The sequence below is a fragment of the Colletotrichum karsti genome (assembly GCF_011947395.1).
Source record: "Colletotrichum karsti strain CkLH20 chromosome Unknown Scaffold4, whole genome shotgun sequence".
NCBI lineage: Eukaryota > Fungi > Ascomycota > Sordariomycetes > Glomerellales > Glomerellaceae > Colletotrichum > Colletotrichum karsti.
Genome location: NW_024065904.1, coordinates 545,332 through 569,121, shown reverse-complemented (window position 1 = coordinate 569,121; position 23,790 = coordinate 545,332). Strand labels below are relative to the sequence as shown.

At 51.7% G+C, this 23,790-nt stretch overlaps 8 protein-coding genes across 8 annotated transcripts; 4 read left to right on the top strand and 4 right to left on the bottom strand.

Moving 5' to 3' along the window:
• Nucleotides 1–5: 5 nt before the first annotated feature.
• CkaCkLH20_01700 (uncharacterized protein) lies at nucleotides 6–776 on the bottom strand (the record flags this gene model as incomplete). Its single annotated transcript, XM_038884419.1, has 1 exon — nucleotides 6–776. One exon carries the CDS (start codon nucleotides 774–776, stop codon nucleotides 6–8), a length of 771 nt encoding a protein of 256 aa, XP_038750119.1.
• Nucleotides 777–3,329: 2,553 nt separating this feature from the next.
• CkaCkLH20_01699 (cellulose-growth-specific protein) lies at nucleotides 3,330–4,401 on the top strand (the record flags this gene model as incomplete). Its single annotated transcript, XM_038884418.1, has 7 exons — nucleotides 3,330–3,425; nucleotides 3,479–3,487; nucleotides 3,534–3,563; nucleotides 3,623–3,876; nucleotides 3,932–3,992; nucleotides 4,056–4,305; nucleotides 4,358–4,401. 7 exons carry the CDS (start codon nucleotides 3,330–3,332, stop codon nucleotides 4,399–4,401), a joined length of 744 nt encoding a protein of 247 aa, XP_038750118.1.
• A 974-nt stretch (nucleotides 4,402–5,375) lies between these two features.
• On the bottom strand, nucleotides 5,376–6,549 carry CkaCkLH20_01698 (endopolygalacturonase; the record flags this gene model as incomplete). Its single annotated transcript, XM_038884417.1, has 2 exons — nucleotides 5,376–6,263; nucleotides 6,340–6,549. The coding sequence occupies 2 exons, from the start codon at nucleotides 6,547–6,549 to the stop codon at nucleotides 5,376–5,378; spliced, it is 1,098 nt and encodes a 365-aa protein (XP_038750117.1).
• Nucleotides 6,550–9,115: 2,566 nt separating this feature from the next.
• Nucleotides 9,116–10,729, bottom strand: CkaCkLH20_01697 (l-ascorbate oxidase; the record flags this gene model as incomplete). The annotated part of the gene is made up of 1 exon (XM_038884416.1): nucleotides 9,116–10,729. One exon carries the CDS (start codon nucleotides 10,727–10,729, stop codon nucleotides 9,116–9,118), a length of 1,614 nt encoding a protein of 537 aa, XP_038750116.1.
• A 3,238-nt stretch (nucleotides 10,730–13,967) lies between these two features.
• CkaCkLH20_01696 (uncharacterized protein) lies at nucleotides 13,968–14,342 on the top strand (the record flags this gene model as incomplete). The annotated part of the gene is made up of 1 exon (XM_038884415.1): nucleotides 13,968–14,342. One exon carries the CDS (start codon nucleotides 13,968–13,970, stop codon nucleotides 14,340–14,342), a length of 375 nt encoding a protein of 124 aa, XP_038750115.1.
• A 1,864-nt stretch (nucleotides 14,343–16,206) lies between these two features.
• CkaCkLH20_01695 (phosphoesterase) lies at nucleotides 16,207–17,533 on the top strand (the record flags this gene model as incomplete). Its single annotated transcript, XM_038884414.1, has 2 exons — nucleotides 16,207–16,462; nucleotides 16,515–17,533. 2 exons carry the CDS (start codon nucleotides 16,207–16,209, stop codon nucleotides 17,531–17,533), a joined length of 1,275 nt encoding a protein of 424 aa, XP_038750114.1.
• Nucleotides 17,534–18,554: 1,021 nt separating this feature from the next.
• Nucleotides 18,555–19,060, top strand: CkaCkLH20_01694 (vacuolar iron transporter; the record flags this gene model as incomplete). Its single annotated transcript, XM_038884413.1, has 2 exons — nucleotides 18,555–18,890; nucleotides 19,004–19,060. 2 exons carry the CDS (start codon nucleotides 18,555–18,557, stop codon nucleotides 19,058–19,060), a joined length of 393 nt encoding a protein of 130 aa, XP_038750113.1.
• Nucleotides 19,061–19,820: 760 nt separating this feature from the next.
• On the bottom strand, nucleotides 19,821–21,791 carry CkaCkLH20_01693 (cytochrome p450 oxidoreductase; the record flags this gene model as incomplete). The annotated part of the gene is made up of 7 exons (XM_038884412.1): nucleotides 19,821–20,220; nucleotides 20,281–20,552; nucleotides 20,620–20,858; nucleotides 20,908–21,059; nucleotides 21,125–21,316; nucleotides 21,396–21,528; nucleotides 21,584–21,791. 7 exons carry the CDS (start codon nucleotides 21,789–21,791, stop codon nucleotides 19,821–19,823), a joined length of 1,596 nt encoding a protein of 531 aa, XP_038750112.1.
• Nucleotides 21,792–23,790: the final 1,999 nt, after the last annotated feature.

Sequence of the window (23,790 nt, the reverse complement as noted above, 5' to 3'; positions counted from 1 at the left end):
CAACTCTACCACGGCAGATCGGTTCCATCGTGGTTCTTGAACTTGCCACTCAACTCCTTCGTAACACCATCAAGAACGGCTACCATCCCATCGACGCTCTGCTCAGTAGTAATAGCACCCAGGCTCTTCATGTCAACGCCAGTCTTCTTAGACAGCCCAGAGCCCATGTCCGTCTCAACCAGGCCGGGGTGGAACACGAAGCTAGTCAACCACGGCTCTTCAATGAAAAGCCTCTGCATGAAGTAGTTCAGCGCGGTCTTGCTGGCGCCGTAGGGACTCAGGCCCACACCCGGGAACAGCTGAGACAAGTTGCCCTGCGCGGCGATGCTGCCGACGGCCGAAGATATGGCGACGAAGGTGGGGTTCTTGCCGTTCTTGAGGAGAGGGGCGGCGGCGCCGAAGAGGACGAGAGGCGCGACCGAGTTCACCTTGAAATGCTCCAGCGCCGCGTCGAAAGTCAGGTCTCGGACGTGCACGGCGGAGTGCGAGATGCCTGCGTTGGCGATGACGGTGTCGAGGGAGGTGATGCCGTGTTCCCGTTGGATTTGCTCGATGGCGGTGGCGGGGTCGGATTCGACGGAGGAGTCGATCTTTACGAGGATGAGCTTGGAACCTTCGCCCTTTGGGAGAGAGGTAAGAGCCTTGGAAGAGTCGTTGGAGGGGTCGCGGACGCCGGCGATGATGGTGGTTGAGGGGCGCTGGAGGAGGAGGGAGACGAAGCCCTTGCCGATGCCTCGGTTGGCACCTGTGATGAGGTAGGTCTTGTTGGATGACATTGTGAGGTTTGGAGAAAGTTGAAATTGTTAACGAAAAAGATATGTGAGAATATTTTGGTTCAGTGTTAAGTTACTGTTCAGATGGTTCGGGTTGACGAGCTGATGAGAACCTTTCCAGGAGACAACACCACGACGTGACCGAGATCTTAAATATGTCTCAAAACACAACGATTTCGAGATGTAGCTCCCATCAACTTACATGTTTACAGTATAGGCTGCATATTCCGTCATCCATGGAAGAGATTCGTGCAGGTTCTCTCGGCGCCGAAGCCACATGTACCCTGCGTCGAGGCAGATTGATAATCCAGTACTAGTCCGTGATAATGGGGTCCCGTCGGAGCGGGCCAACTTGAAACTAGGACCTCACGGTTCACGGAAAGTTCACAAAGGCTCGATTACTAATAATCAAGGTCGTCGTCAAGCTACGAATGCACATTGGCTCAAGGATCATTGACGACTAGACCAATATCGTACGACTGTTATCTGGCGCCCCCAACCAACCTTAGTACTGATATCAGGCTGGGCTGGTGAATTTTGGTACGCGAGTCTCTGAAAATTTACAGTGCAAAACACCTTCTTGCTACCCTCAAAACGGCATAATGAGTGATCTGATTCATTGAGAATTTGAGATGGCGAAATCATTCCAACTATGCTGACCCGAAGCTCTTCGAAAACATCATCAATCGGCATCACCGTTTCCTTGACTCTTCTAACTAGGTACGCCTTTTGATCAAGACCAGATAACCTCTAAGTTGCTTCCGGTTGAGCCAGATTTTGATGTTATCGCTCAGGTTGTTGGGTTCATCCGATCACTCATAGGTTGAGGTGCCATAGATGGCTGTAATTGGAGGACCGCGCTAACTTATCGTGGTATTCTGGAAGCCAACTATCACTGTGTGCTAGCTGTGATTTTTGTGGCTTTCCATCATCCACGCACGAAAGAGGGTTATCATGCAGGCTATAGAATAACAGATCACGAATTTAAAACTATTCTGCCCCAGTCGAGATTGATTTGTAAGGGTTTTCTCTTTCGAATCATCACTTGGATAGTTTACTGATCATTCATCGCCGAGGGTCAAGTTGCATGTTCACTAATCGCGCACGACCGAACCTACCTCAAGCCATAAGCACTGCGGACCAGTGCCCACATTACGCAACGTCTCTTTAGGGTTGTAAATAGTTTGGTGTCTTGCATCAGCGCAGTGGAATATCAAATAGTCCGGTAACCCGGTGTGATGGAGCACACGCGGACCCTTCATGATCCCGCCCGCATGCTGCGATGATCCCACTTTGGTTGATGCCTGGAAATGTGCTTCATGGTCAGTTTATCTTCGGATGTGTCAGCTCACTGAATAGATGCAACAAGTATAAAGGAAGACCTGCCCTTCTCTGTCCCCAGTCAGCTCTCATAAACGAAGAGACTCGCAAATAGCTTGTTCTAGCGACTGAAGACTGCTCATTGGTTAAGTAATAGTCATATCTCTATTGGCCACTTACAAATTGTCAGGTGCCCGCTACTTGCAGCATTTAATATGTCGTTTGCGATTCCACGAATGCCATTGAAGACTAGGACGGAGGTATCCAATACCCAACAACTAATGTGATGCCCCTACCCGACCATGATGATGGTAAGTACTTGAATCCTCCACCGCTGGAAAGAAATGTTAGTGTCGCTGGTTTGAAAGACTAAGACATTAGCAAGAGATTTACATTCATCAGCTTCGTCTTCAAGGCCTTGCGAAGACTTTGTCAACTGCCTGCTAAGTCTCACTTGTTTCCCCAACTGTCCTCCTGCATTTTGGGTTCAACCCCCCAGACACATCAACCAGACCAGTTTTCCGGGTCTAGAATCCCCGCGTTCGGCACCTCTGGCACTTACATTCGCGTCGGAATGCATGCCGGTACTGCCCCTCCCCCACACTTTTGAACCCAGCACCACGGCATGTTGCAGTGTGGGTGGTGGACTCTCAAATAACGCCTGATTCTACCCAAAATCACTTTGCTTTTCTCCCTTGTCTTTGTTTTTAGATTAAAAGTTCTTGACATGTTGGCAGTAGGAGTCATGATGGAACCCGAAACGCCCAGTCATTGGTGGAATCCCTGCCACACCTATGTTTCGTCTATGGAGGATTGCCAATGAAATCAGGGATAAGCCGCTCCCATATTGCAACAGCCATGGCACTCGCAGTTTTGGTTCCGATATTTCCTTTTATGTTTAAACTAACGTCCCCGTGATGGGATGCCGTGGGTCGGTAAGGAGGCAACGTAGCCGTGCCAAGTGTGTAGTCTCCCTCCCCGGCGTCTTGAATTGAGGGTGTTGACTGTGATTGGAATGATTGAGACGAGTTGTTTGGAAACGAAAAGAAGCAATGTTTGTTGCCGATAAATATCATTGAAGTTCCCGAGTAAGAGCAAGTTTCTTTCCTTTAAGTGCTCAGCCTCTGACAGCGCTCGCAACTCTCCATCGTTGATTGACACCAGGGTTCTCGGAGATCGCCCTTGATCGACAACATCCTCGGATAATAGTCACAGTTGAATCAAATCTAGCCAAAGATGAAGATCACTGCTTGCCTTCTCGGTTTTGCTGCGGCTCTGGTCGCCGGCCACGGATACGTCGACAACGGTACGATCGGCGGAACCTACTACCAGGTTTGTCAATCACGAACTGAAACGTTGAGAACTTCTCGCTAACAAACATGTAGTTCTACCAGGTGAATACAACATGGGAAGTTGTTGATCATCCACTGACTATTCTAGCCGTACTCCGACCCCTACTACGCGACACCTGTAAGTCCAATGTGCTGTCATACACGTCCCGAAGTCACGCAAAACTAACATGCTTCAAGCCCCAGAGAATCTCCCGCGCGATCCCCGGAAACGGACCTGTTGAAGACGTCAACTCGATCGACATCCAATGCAACGGATACACCGCCGGCGGAGTCAGCGGCTCCAAGCCCGCTCCGCTGCACGCCACCGCCGCTGCCGGATCCAGCGTCACCCTGAAATGGACTCTCTGGCCCGACTCTCACGTCGGTCCCGTCATCACGTACATGGCTCGATGCCCTGACGCTGGTTGCAACAACTGGCAACCCGGAACCTCGTACGTAGCCATGCCAGTACTTTCCAGAACTTCCAGCTGACATCAAATTCTCCAGTGCTGTGTGGTTCAAGATCAAGGAGGGCGGTCGCACCGGCACCTCCAACACCTGGGCTGCTGTGAGTTCCAAGTCATGTTTCTGAGTTTTTGACTGAAAGGTTGCTGACAACTTGTGTCCGTAGACTCCCTTCATGGTTGCCAACTCGGCCTACCAATACACCATCCCTTCGTGCTTGAAGTCCGGCTACTACCTCGTCCGCCACGAGATCATCGCCCTCCACGCTGCCTACTCCTACCCCGGTGCACAGTTCTACCCGGGTTGCCACCAGCTCCAGGTTACCGGCTCGGGAAGCAAGGCTGGCAGCCCGCTTGTTGCTTTCCCTGGCGCGTACAAGGCCACCGACCCAGGTATCACTTACGATGCCTACAAGGGTACGTGAAATACTGTCAATCCGTTGATGTTCCCCTTTCTAACTCAAACTAGCCCAGACTTACACCATCCCCGGCCCTGCTGTGTTTACCTGCTAAGCGGCTATTCGCCCAATCCACTGGCTGCTGGGTTTCAAAGGACTCAAGACATCTTTACATTCTTGTACATAGTTGACGTCCAATTGCACATACTTTTGCCTTTGATAATACTTGAGCCTGAAAAGGTGCTACTTGATTGTTCTTCCAGTGTCCACATATTGACAATGGTCGGTCTTTACTATGTTTCGTTGAGGCTTTGTAGAACTTGCTCGAAGAGAATATGCTATTGCAAACAACAACACATACATAGATAATATGCCATTTCAAGATACAACATTGCCCCAAAACTGTCTCTCATGGCAAGACGCCAAATGACGAAGAGGGAAGGTAGGACTGGCGGTGCTGGACGATTAGGACGGCAGTATTCTGCGCATCACCGTACATAAGACCCCACGCTAGCGGTCTCTTCAACAATTGGCGATCCACATCCCCGATAGTCTAGTGGTGAGGATATCTGCTTGTCATGGCAACACGATTCGCAGGGGACCGGGGTTCAATTCCCCGTCGAGGAGTTTATCTTTTGTCTTTCATTTTTGCTCTCAATCGTGGCTTTGTGGAAATTGAGGGCCAGGGACCCAGGTTAAAACGCAGGGATACCGCAGCGAGGCCCCTGTGATTACGGTGGAGTTGGGTTGTCGTTTATCTCTGACAGGTCTAGGCAAAGTGGAGGCATCGGATATTTCAACGGAAAAGGTCACTCACGATCTACAAAACAACGAAATTGCATCCAAGCAGATTTGGATTGGCTATGTACTGCCCGAAGACATCTCAAGGACAGAAAATAAGAAATATGTACACGAACAATTTGCGCGCTTGACCGAAAGATCCCGTCAAAGCCCAAATAATTACAAGGAAAGTCCAGCTGAACACCGCGGCAACATCAACCAGAGGCTAGGCCCGGGGAACGATGGCCGACTCGTTCCACAGCCGAGCAGCCCGCTTCAAGGGGTTGCACTCGTCTTGCGGAAAGGCGTTTAGCAAGCAGCGCCGCTGCCGCTGGGGATACCGCTGCACTTGGTGAACTTCTTGCCGCCAGTAACGCTGACGCCGGACCACTTCCAGTTGCTGCAGGCACCGGAGGCGCAGAGGAGGTAGACGTTGGTGCCGGAAGAGGCAACGGAACCGGTAACCTTGCTCAGGGTGAGGCCAGTGATGGGGACGCCGGCGGTGGGCTTGCCGGTGGGGGAGCCGTTCTCGTAGTCCTGCTCAATGACGATACCGTACTTCGCGATGTTGGAGAGGGTAATGCCGGAGTACTCGACGTCGGAGACGGATCCAGTGGCGCCGTAGACGGTCTTGATGCGGACACCGTTGTCGGAGTTGGAGATCTTGGAGTTGGTGATGCGAATCGTCTTCACGACGTTGTCCTTGCGTCCACCGACGGAGCCGATGGAGAGACCGTGGCCACCGGAGCAAGTGCCACCGGTGAAGGTGATGTTGGTGCCGGAGTTGATGGCGAGGCAGTCGTCCTGGTTCTTGACGTTGGCGCCGGAGATGTAGACACCGGTGGAGGAGCCGACGTCGAAGGCGTCGGTGTTGTGGCCACCCTTGGAGTCGCCGGCGGAGTTGTCGAGGGTGACGCCGTAGACGCCGAGGTTGGTGGCGCTGTTGATGGAGAAGGCCTGGACGGGGGTGTTCAGGGCGTTGAGGTTCTTGATGTTGGAGTTCTTGAGGCTGTGGGCGTAGAAGAACTTGGGCTTGGTCTTGCCGCCGTTGCCACCCTTGCCGTCCCACCAGCGGGCACCGTCGCAGTCAATGGAGTGGCCGGAGGCACCGTCGATGAGGATGTTGTCGCCGGAGAAGGAGATGAGAGGTCCCTCCCACTCCTTGTAGCCGAAGGTGGTCTTGCCCTGGAAGGTGACCTATTATGCATCTTGTTAGTCAACAGCTCCGAAAAAGCGGCGTCTTTGGCCGATGGTGGGGTTGCGGAGGACGTACGTGAGTGCCGGACTTGAGACCGGTCATGTCGAGGGTGGTACCGGCGGGGACGGCGATGTTGTTAAGCACAATGGTGGTGCAGCTGGCCTTGCCCTTGATAGCGGCGGCGGCATCGGTGAAGGTGCAGCCGGCGCGGGCCTGGACCTCGGGGACGGGAGAGGCGATGGCGGCGGAGGCCAGAGCGCCGAGGACGAGAAGAGAAGAAACCATCTTGGCAGAGTTGTAGGTTAAGTGAGTGACTTGATACACAGTATCAGAAAGTATGTAAAAGCAGGTAGAAAGGAACGGATCAGGTTAATGAAAGAAGGATGAGCCAAGACTCGAGAATGGTAAGGGATCTGCGGGTTTGATGTCTTGGGAATCTCTTGGCACTCTGGGGGAGGACGACATGGCGGTTTATATCCAAGTCTCTGGATCTCTTGGCAAGGCTGGATTGGTGGCATGCCAAGGCCTGCCATCGAACGGCTCCTGTTTACCGCGACATATTGTCTGCCCGCGTCCTGGGAAACACTGGTCGAGTCAGTTAGATGGAATGAATGGATCTCACGAATGAGAGAATGGCCACTTCCAGAGTGACCAATGTGCCGGGGATGGCCCTTGCATCGCCCTCGTCAACACCCCCACACCAGCTCCTGAAATTCTGGAATTACACCACGGTCTGCTGGCCATCTGCGAAACCAGCGCCCATCTCCGCGATTGACATAAACAAGCAATGGTGCTACGCCGTAGGCTAAGGCCTGTTCAGCATGCCCTGCCGGGACTTGACCCGATCGAAACTAGCCCTCCTTGATCTAAATCCTTGCAACAAGTTGCCGAGTTCCGTGCCGTTCTTTCCAGCCTCAACTGGGGTTGCCATTGGGAAATGTCGACTTGCTACGAGAAAAACAGGCACACTTCGGAAAAGGGGTTGTGCTGGCCACTTCGCCGCGTAACAGCCATCTCGCTGCCCAGGGATGCCTTTTCCATCCACAACAGGCCTGGTGGTTGGTGGAAGTTTATGGTCAGACAATTTGGGCTTTAAATTGATCAGAGTTCTGCTGATATTGGATGTCCCGTCGGTTAGCTTGGTGGTCAAGGCCCGAACACGTATAGCTCAGGGACTTATGGGAGTGGGGTGACGCCAGTTGGCTTCTGGATGGCAACAGAATTGACTTTCGGATGAGAGACTCCAATTCAGACGACACCCATGATCAAGGTGTTTCCCTCCACTCCATTGGCGGGAAACATTCCAGCCGTCCAAAGTCCTGAGTCGTTCCTCACGAGTGCGCGTTTCCCGTGACCTCATGAAGTAATAGAGTTCGACATCACTCCAAGTCGGTCCTAGAGTTGTCGATCCAACAGTGACATCTCGAAGATTCCCACGACCGATGGGCAGCGTTCTGCTCAACTCTGTCTGGAACAGCAGAATTTCTCCTCAATAGGTCCTGATTCAAAATTAGAGTTTGGACAAATTCGTGTTCCCGCGGCTGAAACGACTAGATCGCCCAACTCAGTACTGACGATTTCGCACCAGTCAAATCCAATCTATCCAATTTCAACGTCGTACCATCTGATGTTTTTCCGTCTTCCCAGTCGCAGTCCCAGATGTCACGTAGGATCGTGGATCTTGACTCGGCCTGGCTCTGCCGTTTTCGTGTTGGTTCCAACATTTCCATGAACACATCGGACGCTTTTAGAAGCAGCGGAGCAACTCACGTCCACCTATGCGAAGTCCACCGTTGGAACCTCCTCACCAAAAAGTGCGGTCTATCAACTTGGAATCAGCTTCCGCGTGGCTAATATGGATAACGGCACAGAGCTGGTGACATTCGCCGCCGAAAAACGGCCAAAGTGCGAATAACTGGGGCCACCCGACGGGATCAAACTTGAAAACCACTATTCCCGAGTTAATGCGAAGCACGCGTTGTCTCTTCCCTCAATGCGAGCACCCACCGCAAAACCGGGGCATCTACACACTCCTTTCTCATTTTTCTGCCCGACATGCGGAACAGTTGAAGAACTTCGAGATCACGGCATTCGAATCAGAACCGGACCGATGAAGAGGCAGACGGTAGACGAGGAATTAAGGGGTCTAGACCTCTCGACTTGTTGCGGAGCAATTTGAAATGGAGCCACAATGCCACACGTGCCCCATGGGTATCCGGGAAGTTGAATTCGATCCAGCTAGACCGGCCCCGTTTCCCAATCTCTTAGCATCGCCCCCGATGATACTCCCTGTTCAAAGATCTATATTCAGCTTAGCTTGTTGAAGACCTGCATGGTCCAACTCGCTCAATCAACTCGTGGCCAGACTCTCGGGCACCGTTCACGTCCGGAGAAAAACGTGCCATTCGCGTTAGTCTGTCCGGACACCAAAGAGGCGGTGCCGTCAGTCATCTATCATATTCGCGCGCGCGGATTTAGTTGGGGAGAAAGTTGAAGTGCCGGTTGTTGAGAACTTGGCAGTGCGGAGGAATGAAGGAGCCGCAAGTCGTCGTCAGTTGCCCACTGTAAAGGCTTGTTTTGTGGTTCAGGTGGGCGGCGAGTTGACGATCCCAACCTAGGTGAGGAGCCGAAAGCGAGAAATCAGTTGCAAGGATTACTGAGTTGTTGATTGTTCACAGACATTGACCGGCCCTGCCCGCGCGGGTTGTACGGGCACCGGAATCAATCCGACGGTTAGACCTCCAATACTAGGTAGCCCCCCCTTTACGGGTTTACAATTAATATCTCTTTCATTCATTAATCTGATTCGCGGAACTCCTACACTTCAGCCCGTCCCGTGGTATCCGTATGCTTAGTCGCCAAAGTTCCCAAACCAGATCTTATCGTCTGGCCGAACTCCTTTCTCAACTCCTGGCAGGCTACACAACGCCACCTCCTCCTCGCTCACTTTCCATTCCTTTGCTGTCTCAACTCCTGCGGCAATTACCATCATCATGCCCGACTCTGCGTGCCACGCATTATGGCAATGGAATGCCCACATGCCTGGATTATCCAGCACGACTCTGATGACTGCCCATCCGTAACCCTGAACGGTTACGGTGTCTCTTCTGAGGGGGTTCTCCAGCACGCCAGACGCCGTCAGCTCTTTCTCAAGTTCCGCGATGTCCTCGGGGGGATATCCCGTTGGCGACTGCTTCAGCACGAAGAACTTGTGTCCGTGAAGATGGAAGGGATGAGCCCCGTCATCGAAGTTGCTGATGACGATATCCACAGTTTCGATGCCCGTCGTCTGGTACACGAACTCCTTCTCCGAATCGAACAAAACCTCGTTTACTCCTGTCGTGAGCGGCAAAGCTGTCTGGTTGTTGACTGTTGCTGCGTTGATGATGCGGTATAGAGACGGAGACGTGGCGTTCCCATGCCAAGTTGACTTGTTGAAAAACCCGCGCGATAGACGCCAGGCTCCGATCTCAAAGTTGGCGCGAAGATACATTGATGCTGAAGTTTGGGGCGCAGCCATTGCGTCGATGGGCTTGAGGGTAGCGGTGTCCATATCGCGACAATCAACATCGAGGGCTTCGTCCCATCTTTTACTCTGCGGTTCGGACACATTGCTCTTCATCGATGACTCGACGTAGCGGATGATGCCTTTGACTTCCGGGTCGAGCCACTCGTTTTCCTTGGCGAAACAGTGTGTGACCATCCTGGCACGCATCCAGAAAGAGTCTGCGGTGGTAATATTGGTTTCAATGACCACGCTATAACGCTGAGCCGGCAGGATGTTGAGGCGATGGAACGATGCAGGTTGAACGGCAGTCCCATCAACTTCCGTGATGGAGAAGAGGTGCTCATCGATCTCGACTTGGAACTCTGCAAAAGCGCCGGTGTTGATGAAACGAAGATGATGTCGTTGGTTTGGGGCCAAGTCGAACGAAGCCAAGGACTCTAGCCGAGGAGCCTTATTTTCGCATTCCCATCCATCAAATGCGGCGCAGTCCCGGTAGTTTTGGCCGTTGATGAGACCACTTGACGGCACAGGTTCGTCGTTCTCCTGATCTGGCTGAAGATAGTCCATGAGGAGCTCGGCGGAGGTGTTGTGATAGTGGTCCTGGATCATGACCACCCGATCGCTGTGGTAGACATCTGTCCAAGGTTTGTCATTCCGAGAATGGACAACCATGGGGCCAACTAGACCGTCCGAAGCCTGGACGCTGTGGTGTGCATGGTACCAATACGTCCCAGATTGGCCGCTGACGGTGAATCGGTAGGTGAATGTTGCGTTGGGAGCAATTGGGCATTGCGTGACGCCCACAGTGCCATCCATGGAGTTTGTGCCGTTCTGGTACATGCCATGGAAATGGATCGCCGTTGCGTTGACGGCCTCGTTGTGGACATGAACGACGATGGTGTCGCCTTCATTGCACTCAATGAGGGGTCCGGGAAACTGGTTGTTGATGAGAATCATGGGTCGAAAAATGCCATCCGGATTGAAGGTTGCATCCCGAATGGTCCAGTCATATTCTCTGATGCTCTTGCCCGCTGAAAAGTCCCATGCAGAGCTTAGGATATACTCAGATGAGTCTCGCAGGCGTGGAGTCGATGGAATCGGCTCTGCGATTGTGTGAGTCGGGGTTGCTGGGTTGGCGCGTTGAATTCCCGGCAAGAAACGGTCTAAGACGAAGAACAGGAGAAAGAAAACAAAAGCTCCGAGAAGGCTTGCAGCTGCAGAGAGACTCCTTCGCCAGGACGTATCCCGGTGTCGTCTCCGATATCCTGTCTCCTCGCTAGCGCCATCATAATTGAGGAATGGCGATTTCTCAGTGTCATCTTCTGTCGCTGAGGTTGAAGGCGACGCGTCGCGGGGATGGCCGCCGTCGCTCAGGGGACTTGTTGATGTCGGACTCCACAGTCCATCTGGCTCGCTTTGTCGCTCAGCGTCCATGGTGTGCATCGCCTCTCATCGTCGAAGATGGTCGTCGAAGATGGTCGTCGAAAATGAGTTGTAGAGAAGACGTTAGAAGTAGCCTGATGCCGCCACATGCTGAATTCCCGACAAAGGAAGGTTGCATTTGGGAGCTGGGGAGGCGGATTGCATGCGTATTACCCGTTCGGATCAAGCGGCATTGCTAGTCCCAACACGTGCGTACAGCGGAAGCCATCGCTGGCCCAATGGCGGCCAGAAACACTTGACGTGCGGAAATGGGGGGCGAAAGGATCCGCAAACGCGAATTGGGGTAAATACGCTAATCCGGTTCATACTCCTGGCCGAAGGCTTACACAGTGACTACGGATAGTAAGGGCAACAATGCAGGCAGAAATTGAGGGAAAAGGCAATAATAGACGTAAAAGCGGCGAGCAAAGACAACGACCAAGGCAGTGAAGAGTAGTTATAAGGAAAAACTAACCACGGAGCAGTGTAATAATGTAATCTGTATGGACGGCACACGGCTGAATTATGATGATGCCGACTTTGATGCCAGAAGATTACGCACTTGAGCCCAAATCTCTCAAATCAACATATCAGTCTTTTGGCATCTGTGACTCTGCTGGAACGAATCGCGAAAGCCGACTGGGTTTAAAGTGCCAATATGGGTAGCATAAGCCTAGATCACAAATAGTCCTCATCCACAGGGGGTTTCCAGTCTGGATGTGCTGAAGTGAAGTGTACTTGCTGTTCTTAGGGATTGGATTATTGCTTCCGGTTCAAGAATGCGGGATTCCCAGCCACGGCCGAGTTAAGTGGAGACTCTCACCACCGGGCCGGTGTTCACTTTGCGGCCCCATCCATCCGGCCGGCCCCAGCATTGAGTGCGGGACAAGTGAGGACATTGATGGCCAGGCATGGCCTTGCAGGACGCCAATCCAAAATCAAAACTGTTTTTCAACACCTACCTACCTAGTAGGTAACTTACATTTCTGTTTTCTCTTGTCAGGCTTACCAACGAAAATATTCACACGAAATTACTTGCTTTGCAAGACCTACCCACAACGAATGCAAGCCAGGCCATCCGACGATGTCATCCACGGAAATCTCGACCGCGAAACTGTCGATTTCGCCGAGAAATATCCTCAGCTCTGTTTTCTGTTTCAGCCGAAGCATTTTCGCCGAATGGATAGTCTACGCTCTGGTCTTCCACTCTATGACGGCTGTCGTTACCTTCTTCTTGTTCATTCCCGCAGACTGCCTGAACGGTTACTTCCGAGGAGAATTCGGCCGTGGCTTCTTCGTCGACTTCCAAACAGCCTTCTTTGCCATTCCATTCAACAACACCAAGCTCAGCGTCTTCCTTCTGCCGACCAGGGTTATCCTCATTGGGCTGTGGACTTTAACAGCGCGCCCTTCTCTCGCCTTGGCCGGCTGGATTGTCCGCAAACGTCTTCCTGCCTACACATTCCCAACTGAAGATTACCCTCCCATTCGTTGGCCGTTCGAGTTTTTCTGCTCCTTCGCCAACCGGCACCATTACGTCATTCCAGATGGCGAGCTATATGCCCGCCAAATTCTACGCCTGATGGGCGCAAGGGTTGCTGCAAGCTCGTGCAAGCTAGGAACTTTAATGCCGGGAAAGGTCGAGGAGCTCCGCGAGTTTTCACATGTGTTCCATACGGCCACCAAACAATTCCTCGAAAGGAGATCCGTTGAGCCTCCGCTCTGGTTCCCGCCCCTAAATCTCGGAGAACATACACGCTACCTGTGTGCATTCGAAATTATACCCCGGCATCCAGAAAGACAAACCCAGTGTGATGATCACTGTATATCTGCTCTTGCGGAGTCTAGCCCGTCGCAACATAGGAAGGGATTCATCCCAAAGCGTTTGGATTGGAAGAATGTGCGCTCAGATGTTAGGAGATTCCTGTGCATGTACCACTTCACCGTGTGGTACTGGATACTGAGGCCTTCTGCAGATGCCATGGCTGTTTGCCTTCCCCACGCCTTTGATGAAGCAACATCTGGAGTGCAGGAATGGTACGACAAGAACGCGTTACCACGACCGCGGGGTCCTAAATAACATAGTTTAGAAGGCTTTGCTTCCCTGTCGATGGCCAAACAGCTCAAATACACGGTAGGTAGAGCGCGAATGAACGTCTTCGCTTTTGCACCAAAATTGAAGTGACTCAAATGCCCAGAAACGCAGCGGACTGACGAAACTGTCTGACTGGTTTCAACAAGTAGTCGAACTGCACCTTCTAGGGCTGTAGCCTGTGAAGAGAAGGTATTCATGACCTCAGCTCCAATGCGTATATTGGTAAGGCATGTCGAATGGGGGAAAAAAAGGAAGTAACAACGGCGAGGTAGAAATATCACCTTCCTCCAGAACTCGAGAAGCACATTTGAGTCTGAGGCATCAACCTTCCTGGTCCAACGAGAGGCATGAATAGGTAAGGTGGCATGTGAAAATTCTTGGCCAAAGACGTCAGGGACAACAAGTGAAGCAGTCAAGAAACCCACCTGAGGAAGGCAGGCGCCTTTCCTTTTCTTTCAAGGTGTACTGGCTACTGGCCGCTCCATCCTCTATTGACAACCAGAGTTGAAGCAAAAAGCAGGTGCGGCTCACATTTGGGCAAGAGACGTCGTCAGTTCGTGGCTTCCTTGCAAGAAGAATGGCAGTCGCGACGGCTGGTTCGCAGGATGTTAAAAACCTCGCTGGTTTGTGGGAAATCTCCCCAACTCTTTTTCTTCTTCACGACATCCTAATAGCACCATGGAGAATTACAGAAAACCTCTTCGCCTACTCGCCGGCATGGTTGTGTTCCTCTTGGGTTGTACCTGGCTGGCTCTTCCCATCACTGGGGGTTTTGCCTTCAAGGCAATCAAAGGCGAAGACCCGGGTTCTCTCGGTTCCTGGCTCAAGTTCCATCTCATCGTCAGCGGGTACATTGCTGTCGTTGGGTTGGGCCTGGAACTGGTGAACCTGGCGTTCCGATGCCATCCGACCCTTGAAGGAGAATCGACGTCGGGTCACGAGGAGTGGCAGGTTGTCAAGGCAATCATCGGATCCCTAAAGGTTTGTCTCTCCAAAGCCTTCGGCAGAGGAGAGCTGCCGGCGAGGTCCGTTGATGAGCTGCGAGCTGTCTGATCAATGAGGCTTGATTTATCTTGCGGAGTGACGACGGTGTCCCAATCTGACCCGGAACTCGTGACCACAACCTGAGAGAGGGATGTCGTCACTCGGTGAGTAGGCCACAAGGAAACAAGGGTGGGTTTGGGAAAAAAAACAAAAACAAATTACACGCAGTAAGTTGCTTGGAGAGTTTTCTTGCAATCATGGCTAACCTTTTGCAGACATGGGCGGCGGTTTCGTTCCCGGTTCAGACTTGACCATGAATCGCGACGACGGACGGCGTTGGATATCAATAACAACGACGACGACGACGACGCCGGACGATCCTGACAGACGATCCTGTTGGACGACAGTCATGAAACACCCTTTCCCGGACCACGCAACTGCCCAACACCGAGACAAAACATTACAGGCCGGCTCTCCCTTTAGGCTTCCGGTACTGTCGCTGCGCCTGCTTCGACAAAACTTCGCCCTGTTCTCCATTTCACTGGCCACACGTCCTCAAGGCATCCTTCATGCACTTTACGCCCAAGACACGGCTCGCGGATATCTACTACGCGTTATATGTCGAAAACAATCTGCAATTCAGGTTAGTCTACCAATCGATACAACTCAATCGTTTACAATCCATCTATTCTGGTTCCCATCAATTAGCCTTGCCCGGCGGCGAAGAAGAAAAGCCGTCAATGGCATCTCCAGAAAAAAACCTAAAAGTACACGGTCTGGTTGGCAGTTTGCGGTCAAAACATGCCGACTTCTGATCTTGCCTCAATGGTACACTTCTGTCCGAAGCGGCAACAGCAAACACGAAGGCCACATTGTGACGACCTTGAAATACTCAGGTACTTGCGAGACAGCCTCATCGTTCATTGGATCGAAGACTGATTTGCTGTTGTAGTTCACGAATCCCGCCGGACTCATTTCTGCCCGCTGCAGCTCACTGTACAGCGAAAATACCAAGCAGCAATGACGTTTCGCTGTTGATGGTGAAGGCAATACTCGAGAAACAGGAACAACAACCAGGGAATATGAGGTCTTCGTGGGATGACTCTGCCGAAACGGGGATCGGAAGATAAGATGCATTCAATGTTGGATAATGAAGGAATTTGGTGTGCGGATGATGCATACCGTCCATGAAGACCCAATTAGGGACAAGGCTACATAGTTGTTTCTTCTTACACTTTTAATACGATGTGTCCTCATGTCAATGGATTTGCACGTCTTGCAACCCTTACGAGCATGCATTCGCCTTTTCGACAGCGTTGTTTTTGTTGCTTCTCGGACACTCCAGTGATTGCATATTTGGGGTGAATAATAAGTTCAATTGAAGATCACTAGAAATGTTGAATAATGGAATTATTCAAATCGGACAAAATGAAAGCATGTTAAAGTTGATTAGATAATGCTGCAGCAAATTAGCCCATTAACACGCTGGAGAGTTGACTGAGTGCATCTCGAACACCACGTGGGTGGGCGTCAACATCGATTGGCCAAAAGTCAGATCAAAGGAATGCACCAAAAACACGAACAACGAGCGAATGAGAAACAATACAATTGCGTATGTCAAATCTGGTCTGGATTCTGCAGAAGTACCTCATCTGGTTTCCCCCGCTCGCGCCCCGCCCCGCGCAACTCCGAGAGACGCTACCCTTGACCGGCAGTAGCTGCATTGGAAGGGAAGGATGTCACTCTTCAAAGAGACTGTGGCTCATCGTTCGACGCTGCCGGATTCCCGAGAGCGGCAATGTCCGCTAGCCGGCCAACATAAGAAGATCTAGCGCCGCGACCCGCGTCACTCTTGCCTTCGACATGTCGCCGGACACGCTCTCAAGCCCTTCGCTCGTTTGAAGTCTTCAATCCCGACATCCTTCGACCCAAGATGCGTTGCGCCTCAATCTCGGCCGTGATTTTCGCGGCTGGCGTTCATGCCGCCGCTGTCAATATCAAGGTGAAGGCCACCTCCAGCACCGTCGGCTGGGAGACGGCTTATACTGCGACCGGCACCGCGGCGGTTGCTGCTGCTGCCGCGACGGCCAAGACGAGCAGTCCGACCAGCAAGGTCAAGGGCAAGGCCTTTGATCGCTTCGTCGTCATCTGGAACGAGAACACCGACTACGAGAAGGCGCGCGGTGACGGTGAGTCGAACTACATCCCGGATCTTCGAATATCATCACTGACCTGTCTCAGCCAACCTATCGTGGCTCGCCTCCAAGGGTATCCTTCTGGAGAATAACTTCGCCGTCACCCATCCTTCGGAGCCCAACTACTTTGCCTCCGTCTGCGGCGACTACCTCGGCATGCAAAATGACGACTTCAACCGCGCCGACCGCAACGTCTCTACTGTCTTCGACCTGCTCGACACCAAGGGCATCTCTTGGGCCTCGTACCAGGAGGACATGCCTTTCTCCGGCTTCGAGGGTATGGCCTGGGTTAATCGTCAGAACGGCGCCAACGATTACGTCCGCAAGCACAACCCGCCCATCTTCTTCGACAGCGTCACCAAATCCGAGCAGCGCCTTTCTCAGATCAAGAACATCTCCATGATCAACAAGGACGCATCCATGTTCCACCGCGACCTCAAGGCCAACAAGCTGCCGCAGTGGATGTTCATCACGCCCAACATGACCTCCGACGGCCACGACACTTCCGTCACGGTCGCCGGCACGTGGACTCGCAACTTCCTCGAGCCGCTGTTGAACGACAAGAACTTCATGAGCAACACCCTGGTCCTCGTCACCTTCGACGAGAACGAGACATACAGCCACCAGAACCGCATCCTCGGAATTCTTCTGGGCGATGCTGTTCCCAAGGACAAGGTCGGCACGACTGACTCCAACTTCTACAACCACTACTCCGAGCTCGCGACGGTGCAAGCCAACTGGGACCTCCCGACGCTCGGCCGGTGGGACGTTGGCGCCAACGTCTTCCAGGTCGTCGCCGACAAGACGAAGAGCGTGATCCGACAGTGGAGCGAGTCGTCCAAAACCCCCGATCGCTTCTACAACCAGTCCTACGCTGGATTCTTCAACACCAAGGCCCCGAAGCAGTACCCCAAGCCCAACTTGGGTTTGGAGAAGAACGCCGCCGGCAGGAAGATTCTTGACATCGTCAAGAAGACCTGGGAAAAGAGCACCGCGCCTACATACTACGAGGACACCATCCAAGTTCCCGATGGCCTGAACCCTCCTGCTGGATACAAGGCCTAATTTGATAATACTCATTGACCTCCTTGGTCGCCGTACATATATTTATTCTTCAATCACGTAGTCAGTATTTCAATTACCAGACAATAGACTTCCTCACCTCGAGTCCATTTGAGTCCCTAGCACTGAATGTCCTCTCGTGCCTTTTTCGGATGACACAACCATCGGGGTGAACGCGCACGCGGGTGCAACGTCAACCGCAGGCTGGCATCATCCCGGGATCGACAATAAACATCCAGCCATTCAAATCACTTGTTCTGCCTGGTGGTGTACAAACAAAGTCGTGTGATGTCGTCGACCTGCCCCACGAGGATTCATGCCCGGCGACAGGGGAGCAATCCAAGTGGAGAGGGATCTTCCCAAATCCCCGCCGCGAGATTACTCTCTCAGGAAGGTGGGAAATCAGGAATTCGTGATTGGACCACGGGCAGGGGACTTTTCCTCCGAAATGCACCCACGTGGGCGGCCTTGGCATCGCTGCTGGGCGAAAGCTTGGCCTTCTCGTCCTCCCCGGCTCTCCACGTCCTCCACATCATCGAGAACTAGCGATTCGGACACTCCACCAGAGAGAACACCGCCTCACGGCATCGGATATCCGAGATATTGGAGATTCGTCTTGGCCGTTGAGCCTTTTGTCCCATCTGCTCACCGAATTCGATCCGCCACTAGCATGTCTAATTTTGGCGTGAAAGAGAACCAGTGTTGGCATTTCTTGGTGTCTTTCCTCAGTGAGGGGTAAGCTGGTCCAGAACTTCCGTGAACGCAATCTAAGCTTTTCGGTGTCTCCTTCCGATCGCCAAGCTTCATTCTTTCAAATCATCCCATTTTTGAAACTTATTTCCTGAAATCGTTGAGCGCATTATCGCAATCTGGGCAATTCCCCTCACTTCGAACCTAGTCTCTAGACTGCCTGAAGAGCCTCCTCGCCTGGGTCAATCATCAGTTTGACCACTACAACAATGATTGAATCGTTACATCAATCATCATCCATTCCAAGACATACGACCTAATCGTTGCCCTGACAATGGCTTCCCAAAATCTCGTCCACTTTCTCTCGGACTTCACCCTAGGCTTCTCCGATGGCCTCACAGTCCCGTTCGCTCTGACCGCGGGCCTAAGCTCCCTCGGCCGGAGCGAAACAGTCATCTTCGCCGGCCTCGCAGAGTTGTGCGCGGGATGCATCAGTATGGGCATCGGCGGCTATCTAGCTGCAAGGGATGCTTCGCGCGAGACGCCGCACTCACCGTCCCCCGCGTCGGAAGAGGAGCAAGGCATGCTGCTGGCGGAGCGGAGGAGCGAGGAAGACGTCGACGACCACGGGGAGAAGGGTGCATCAAGCTCCGGAGATGCCGAGGCCGAAGTACGTCGGTATCTTCAACCGCTCAACCTGCCCGAATCGACCATCGCGATGGTGCTGGAGGTTCTCGACGCTCAGCCGGAGGGATCGAGTTGGGCTTCGAAAAGGATACGCAGTTCGCGGTCCGCCGTCATTCCCGAAAGTTCCGTCTGTATCAGCAGTACGCCTTCTAGGTCACCAGTCTTTTCGGGACTCTCCATATCGTTGGGTTATCTCTGCGGAGGTCTCATGCCTCTGCTGCCTTACTTCATGGCGCCGAATGTTGGGATAGGTCTGAGGTGGAGCATTGCCGTATGCCTGTTTGCGCTTTTGGCTTTTGGGACGGCGAAGAGTTGGGCGTTGGGATCGGGAAATGGGTCTTGGAGGAGATGTCTCTGGGAGGGATTGCAGATGGCTTTCTTTGGTTCTTGCGCGGCTGGGGCAGCCGTGTTATGTGTTACTTTGGTAAATGATCGAGTATCGTAGTTTATCGAATGTCTAATGATTCCTCTCGACACAAGACAAATCACAAATGCCCCGTTGGACACTTAGTGCTGTTGCCTAACCATCACCATGCCTAAACGAATCCCTGATGAGGCGAGGCATCTTGATGTCGTTGAGATGTTGGCTATTTATCTTACCACTGCGTGTGTCTAGGCTCCCCACTATATTCATCTTTGTCCGGATCAGACTCAGCCCGACACTACGTAGTTTTGGAAGAGCTTGCATCATGAGATGAGATTGAGGTCAGAATTTACAGCTCTTCAAGATGCTATCATGCTGGCATTTGAAGCTCAATTTGACTTAGGCATATCGCACAAGATTCTCCTACTTTCGCCCTGTATCAATGAAAACCAAAGGTGGTAACTTGTTGAACGAAGCGCTAACCTGACGAAGTTCTATTCTTTCAGATGTTGGCCAGTAGCGGAAGCCACTTCGCAAAGAAAGTTGTTTTCATTTGAGGTCCATGTTCTCCAAAACCTGAGCATCGCTCTCTTCCCATGGGAACTTCATCTCCACCATGCGGATTAACTTCTCGTGCTGGGTTGATCTCGGCTTGATCGACACCTCGAAGTCTTCAGGGTGGCTCACAATACCAGGCGTCATCTTGACTACTGGCTCAACCTCCTTTCCATTCTCAACTGGCTTGCTAATGTCGAACACCGCGAGAGACTGTGCGATGGTGATGAACAGGGCGTTGTCGGCCAGGATGCGTCCAGGACACACCCGTCGACCGAACCCAAACGCGATTTTGTGAGGGTCAAGCGGCGGCTCAACGTTGTCATCCCGGAGGAACCGTTCGGGCCGGAACTCATCTGGTTCATCCCAGACTTCGGCGTCGTGGGTGAAATGCCTAAAAGTTGGGTAAACGTTAGTTTTTATAACCTGCGGTAGAGAATCGAGGGCTTCTTACCAGATGTTTGGTAGAATCAATGCATCCTTGGGGATGAAGTATCCTTCAATGACGTCGTCCTCGGAGCTGGTATGAGGAAGGCCCATGGGAGCCACAGGGTGCCATCGAAGAAGCTCTTTCACGATAGCGTCGACGTAGGGAAGATTCGGCCGATCTGACGCAGTAGGGAGACGGCTTGGACCGATAACACTGTCGATTTCTTCCTTTGCTTTTTGTTGGACCTTCGGAAAGAGCATCATTACCAGGAAGAAACATGCAATCGAGGACACCGTCTGGGAATAACATTAGCCAGCTTGATCAACAGCGATTTCAGAAGTTTCTTAGGTTGTCATGTCATACCGTGTCAGCTCCACCAGTGTATAAAGAAACAGCAGACCATTTGGTGTTGAAATCTTCTTCCGGCGTCAAGTCGCCGTCTCGCAGTAAGTGCGAAACGAACGACGTAACATCTTTTCCCTGTGCTGTCTGATGCTTCACGAAAGCGTACGGTTTCTCGGTCACGGTCTTGAGGGTGAAAGCCCAGTCCTTGGCGGTCTGTTTCCAAGTTGTTGCGGGAAACCAGTCCGGCAGGTAACGCACTTGGATCGTTAGGTCTCTTCCTGAACTATTCATGGAGTGTGAACTCACAGATGGGGAAAATATCCACCAAAAAGGCGCCGGGAACAGCTGCTTGGGCGAACTCGTCCATGGCTCGACCCGCCATGTTGATGAGATAGTCGTCCTTGAACGGCTCAGGGACATAGCCATACGCAACCTTGAGGATGACTGATCCGGCTTCTCTATCAGACACGTGGTTGGTTAGTCTTCATTGCTCGCTCGGCAACGAGATGGCATGGCGACAAACCTTCTGATGTGGTTTCTGAGATCTTTTGGGTTGTCGAGAACGTGCAGCAAGAAATGACCAGCTTCCGCTTCTTGTAGATTGTCATACTGAGCCGCGACCGCCTTAGAGCCGATGATTTGAGCAATGCTTTTGCGATAAGCGCGAAAGCGTTCGTTGTACTGTAGTAAGGCGAGAGAGTTCTCCCAGCCAATCCTGACGCCAAGGTTAGCTTATATTGAGGTCCTACACCCGAGCCGGAACCTAGTGGTGTTTCGTGTCAGACCAAACGTACATCTCGCCGGCAAATACCTGTTTTGGTCTGGATGAATGCTTCGCGGATCTTTTCTCCAATGTCTCAAAAGCCAGTTGCAAGTCGTTGATGATCACCAACGTTTGACCCATCACTGTGATAGAGCTGATCGGACCTATGCATACATCAGCCAGCTATCAGCAAATGCCTCAGGTGGATTCTTGACAAACCATATAGCTTCTTGTGTTTAACCCAGTGATTTGCCTCAAAAATGCCCGGCTTGGGTAAGTCGTTCAAGTTTCCCACCACAGGAAGGCCCTTGGGACCAGGTGGTAGAGGCGGGCGGCCTGCATTGCTGAAGACGCCTAGTAGCGCGCCGACCACGAATACCGATATCAGCCCAACTCCGAGACCGACTAGGAACGACGGTATCTCCATTGCGTCAGATATGGAGGATAGCAGTAAGCATTATAACGCAAGTCAGAAACCAACTCCTTTCAATCGCAACTGACGATACACTTCTCTTAAATATCTGCATTGCTGATAGGGCCCCGGTCACCGAACCCCTGTAAGCGTCGTAGCACGCCCCAGCTAGGCTGCCTTTGAGTCCGATCGGGCAAATCACCGTTGCGTGTTTGTAATTCTGATGGTTGATCTTCCACTGCGTAACCATCGCGCAATGCAGTCTGCGTAGCACCAGGACTCAAAACTGGGTTCGAGTAAACACTAAGATGTGGTTTAGCCCTAAAAGGAACAAGGGATCGGAGATTTTTGAGGTAGGTTTCTACAAGCCTGTTTTCATCGTGCCCGTATTTCAGCGGCGAGGCATCCAATCGTTTGGCTCTCAGTCGTGAGCCGTAAGCTGACTGCAGATTCGGTTCGTTGGATGTGGGCTCCAGTCCGCCTTAGAAGATAACACACAGAAATATGAAGTTCAGCAATTTCACCAAAACAATTGAAGTCCAGAGGAAGTATTTGGCAACCCGCTACTATCATAATAGCTTTTGATTGGGATAAGACTTTACAGTGGCACCTTAGATATGAAGGGATGCATTATCATTGTCTTGGCCGACAGGACTGGAGTCACAGGGCAGGACCTTCGCGACTCTGCGAGACATGGTTTATCTACAACTTGTGTATGTAATGAAAGTGTACGTGATAAGATGAATAGCGGCAACATTGTGCATTAACGTTTTTAACTGAGAAATTCTCACACTATCATCAATCAATGTTGCGACACAGACTCGATGCTGTCTCTGTCTCATAAGGCACATCCGAGATCCTACGCTTCTAACAACTGCCAACATCATTTCCATTCATGTTCTCACGACACTGCTAAGCAACCTCAACGTAAACATTAGTAGGTCGATAGACTTTCCCTACAATGATCACTATATCTAACTCAACACAGAGTAATAAGTCATTAACCTTGAAACCGATCGAAATTCTACAAGCACTGCACTGTGGGAAGTATGATAACCAATGCTTTACACAAATAATTCTGCTTTCCTACTAATGATAGATGAGTAAAGCTGCAAGCTGAAAATGTCAAATATCACAGCAATGACTGGGCTGTTGAAAGATTTGAGAGATGGGCTAAAGAAGTATAGCTTTTCAACTTGCTTTATCTGGGCTTCTAAGTGCAACAGATCAGACAAGGATTCATGCAGAGCTCAGATGCAAAGGTGGCAGCATGAATTGAGTCGAGCCGAGTTCTTCAAGTCGGCCAAGTCTTCACCCAACTTCTGATCTGCTTGGATGCTCTGAGCTTATGACTGATCAGTTGATTTGCTATCAACGCGTGCGCATTTGGATCCATTGGGTCAAGTGGTCATCTAGTGTTCTAAACATTGAACAGAGTTGCTGGTGTTGTTTCCACCACCGATGTTCCCACCGAGCATCGTTATTCCTACTGTCGCCGTTTGTAGTTCTTTGCGTAATAGAATTTGATGGTATCTTGAACGGGGATATTTTCGCTGTATTGATGAGCCTAGTCCATTAATCTCCGAAGTAGTCTTGGCAGAAACCAATCAGTGGATAGCTCCAAAGCTTCTTACCGCCCATAAGTTCCTCTGAAGAATCTGCACATCGTGAAATGTCCTATTCACAGAGTTTCTCATGCAGCCCAGACTGCAGTCGATGGGCCGAGGTCCACATAATAAGCATATCTAGGCAATCTTGACAGTTTTAGCGGCGCACAGCTTTCGACGTCGCCATGTTCAGCTGAAATCACTGACTCGATGCTTGAATAATTTCAGGTGGTTGTCTCACTAGTCGGTGGGTCAAGTTGGTCCGGCATCGTTATCAACAGGCAACTACTGCTGCCTGAGCGTACACTTTCACTCACATGTAACGGCGCAACATTTCTGTTGAACGCTTGAGCAACATCAGATTATGACTAGATATAAGACATGAAGCCATCGTCTAGAGGAGTTGA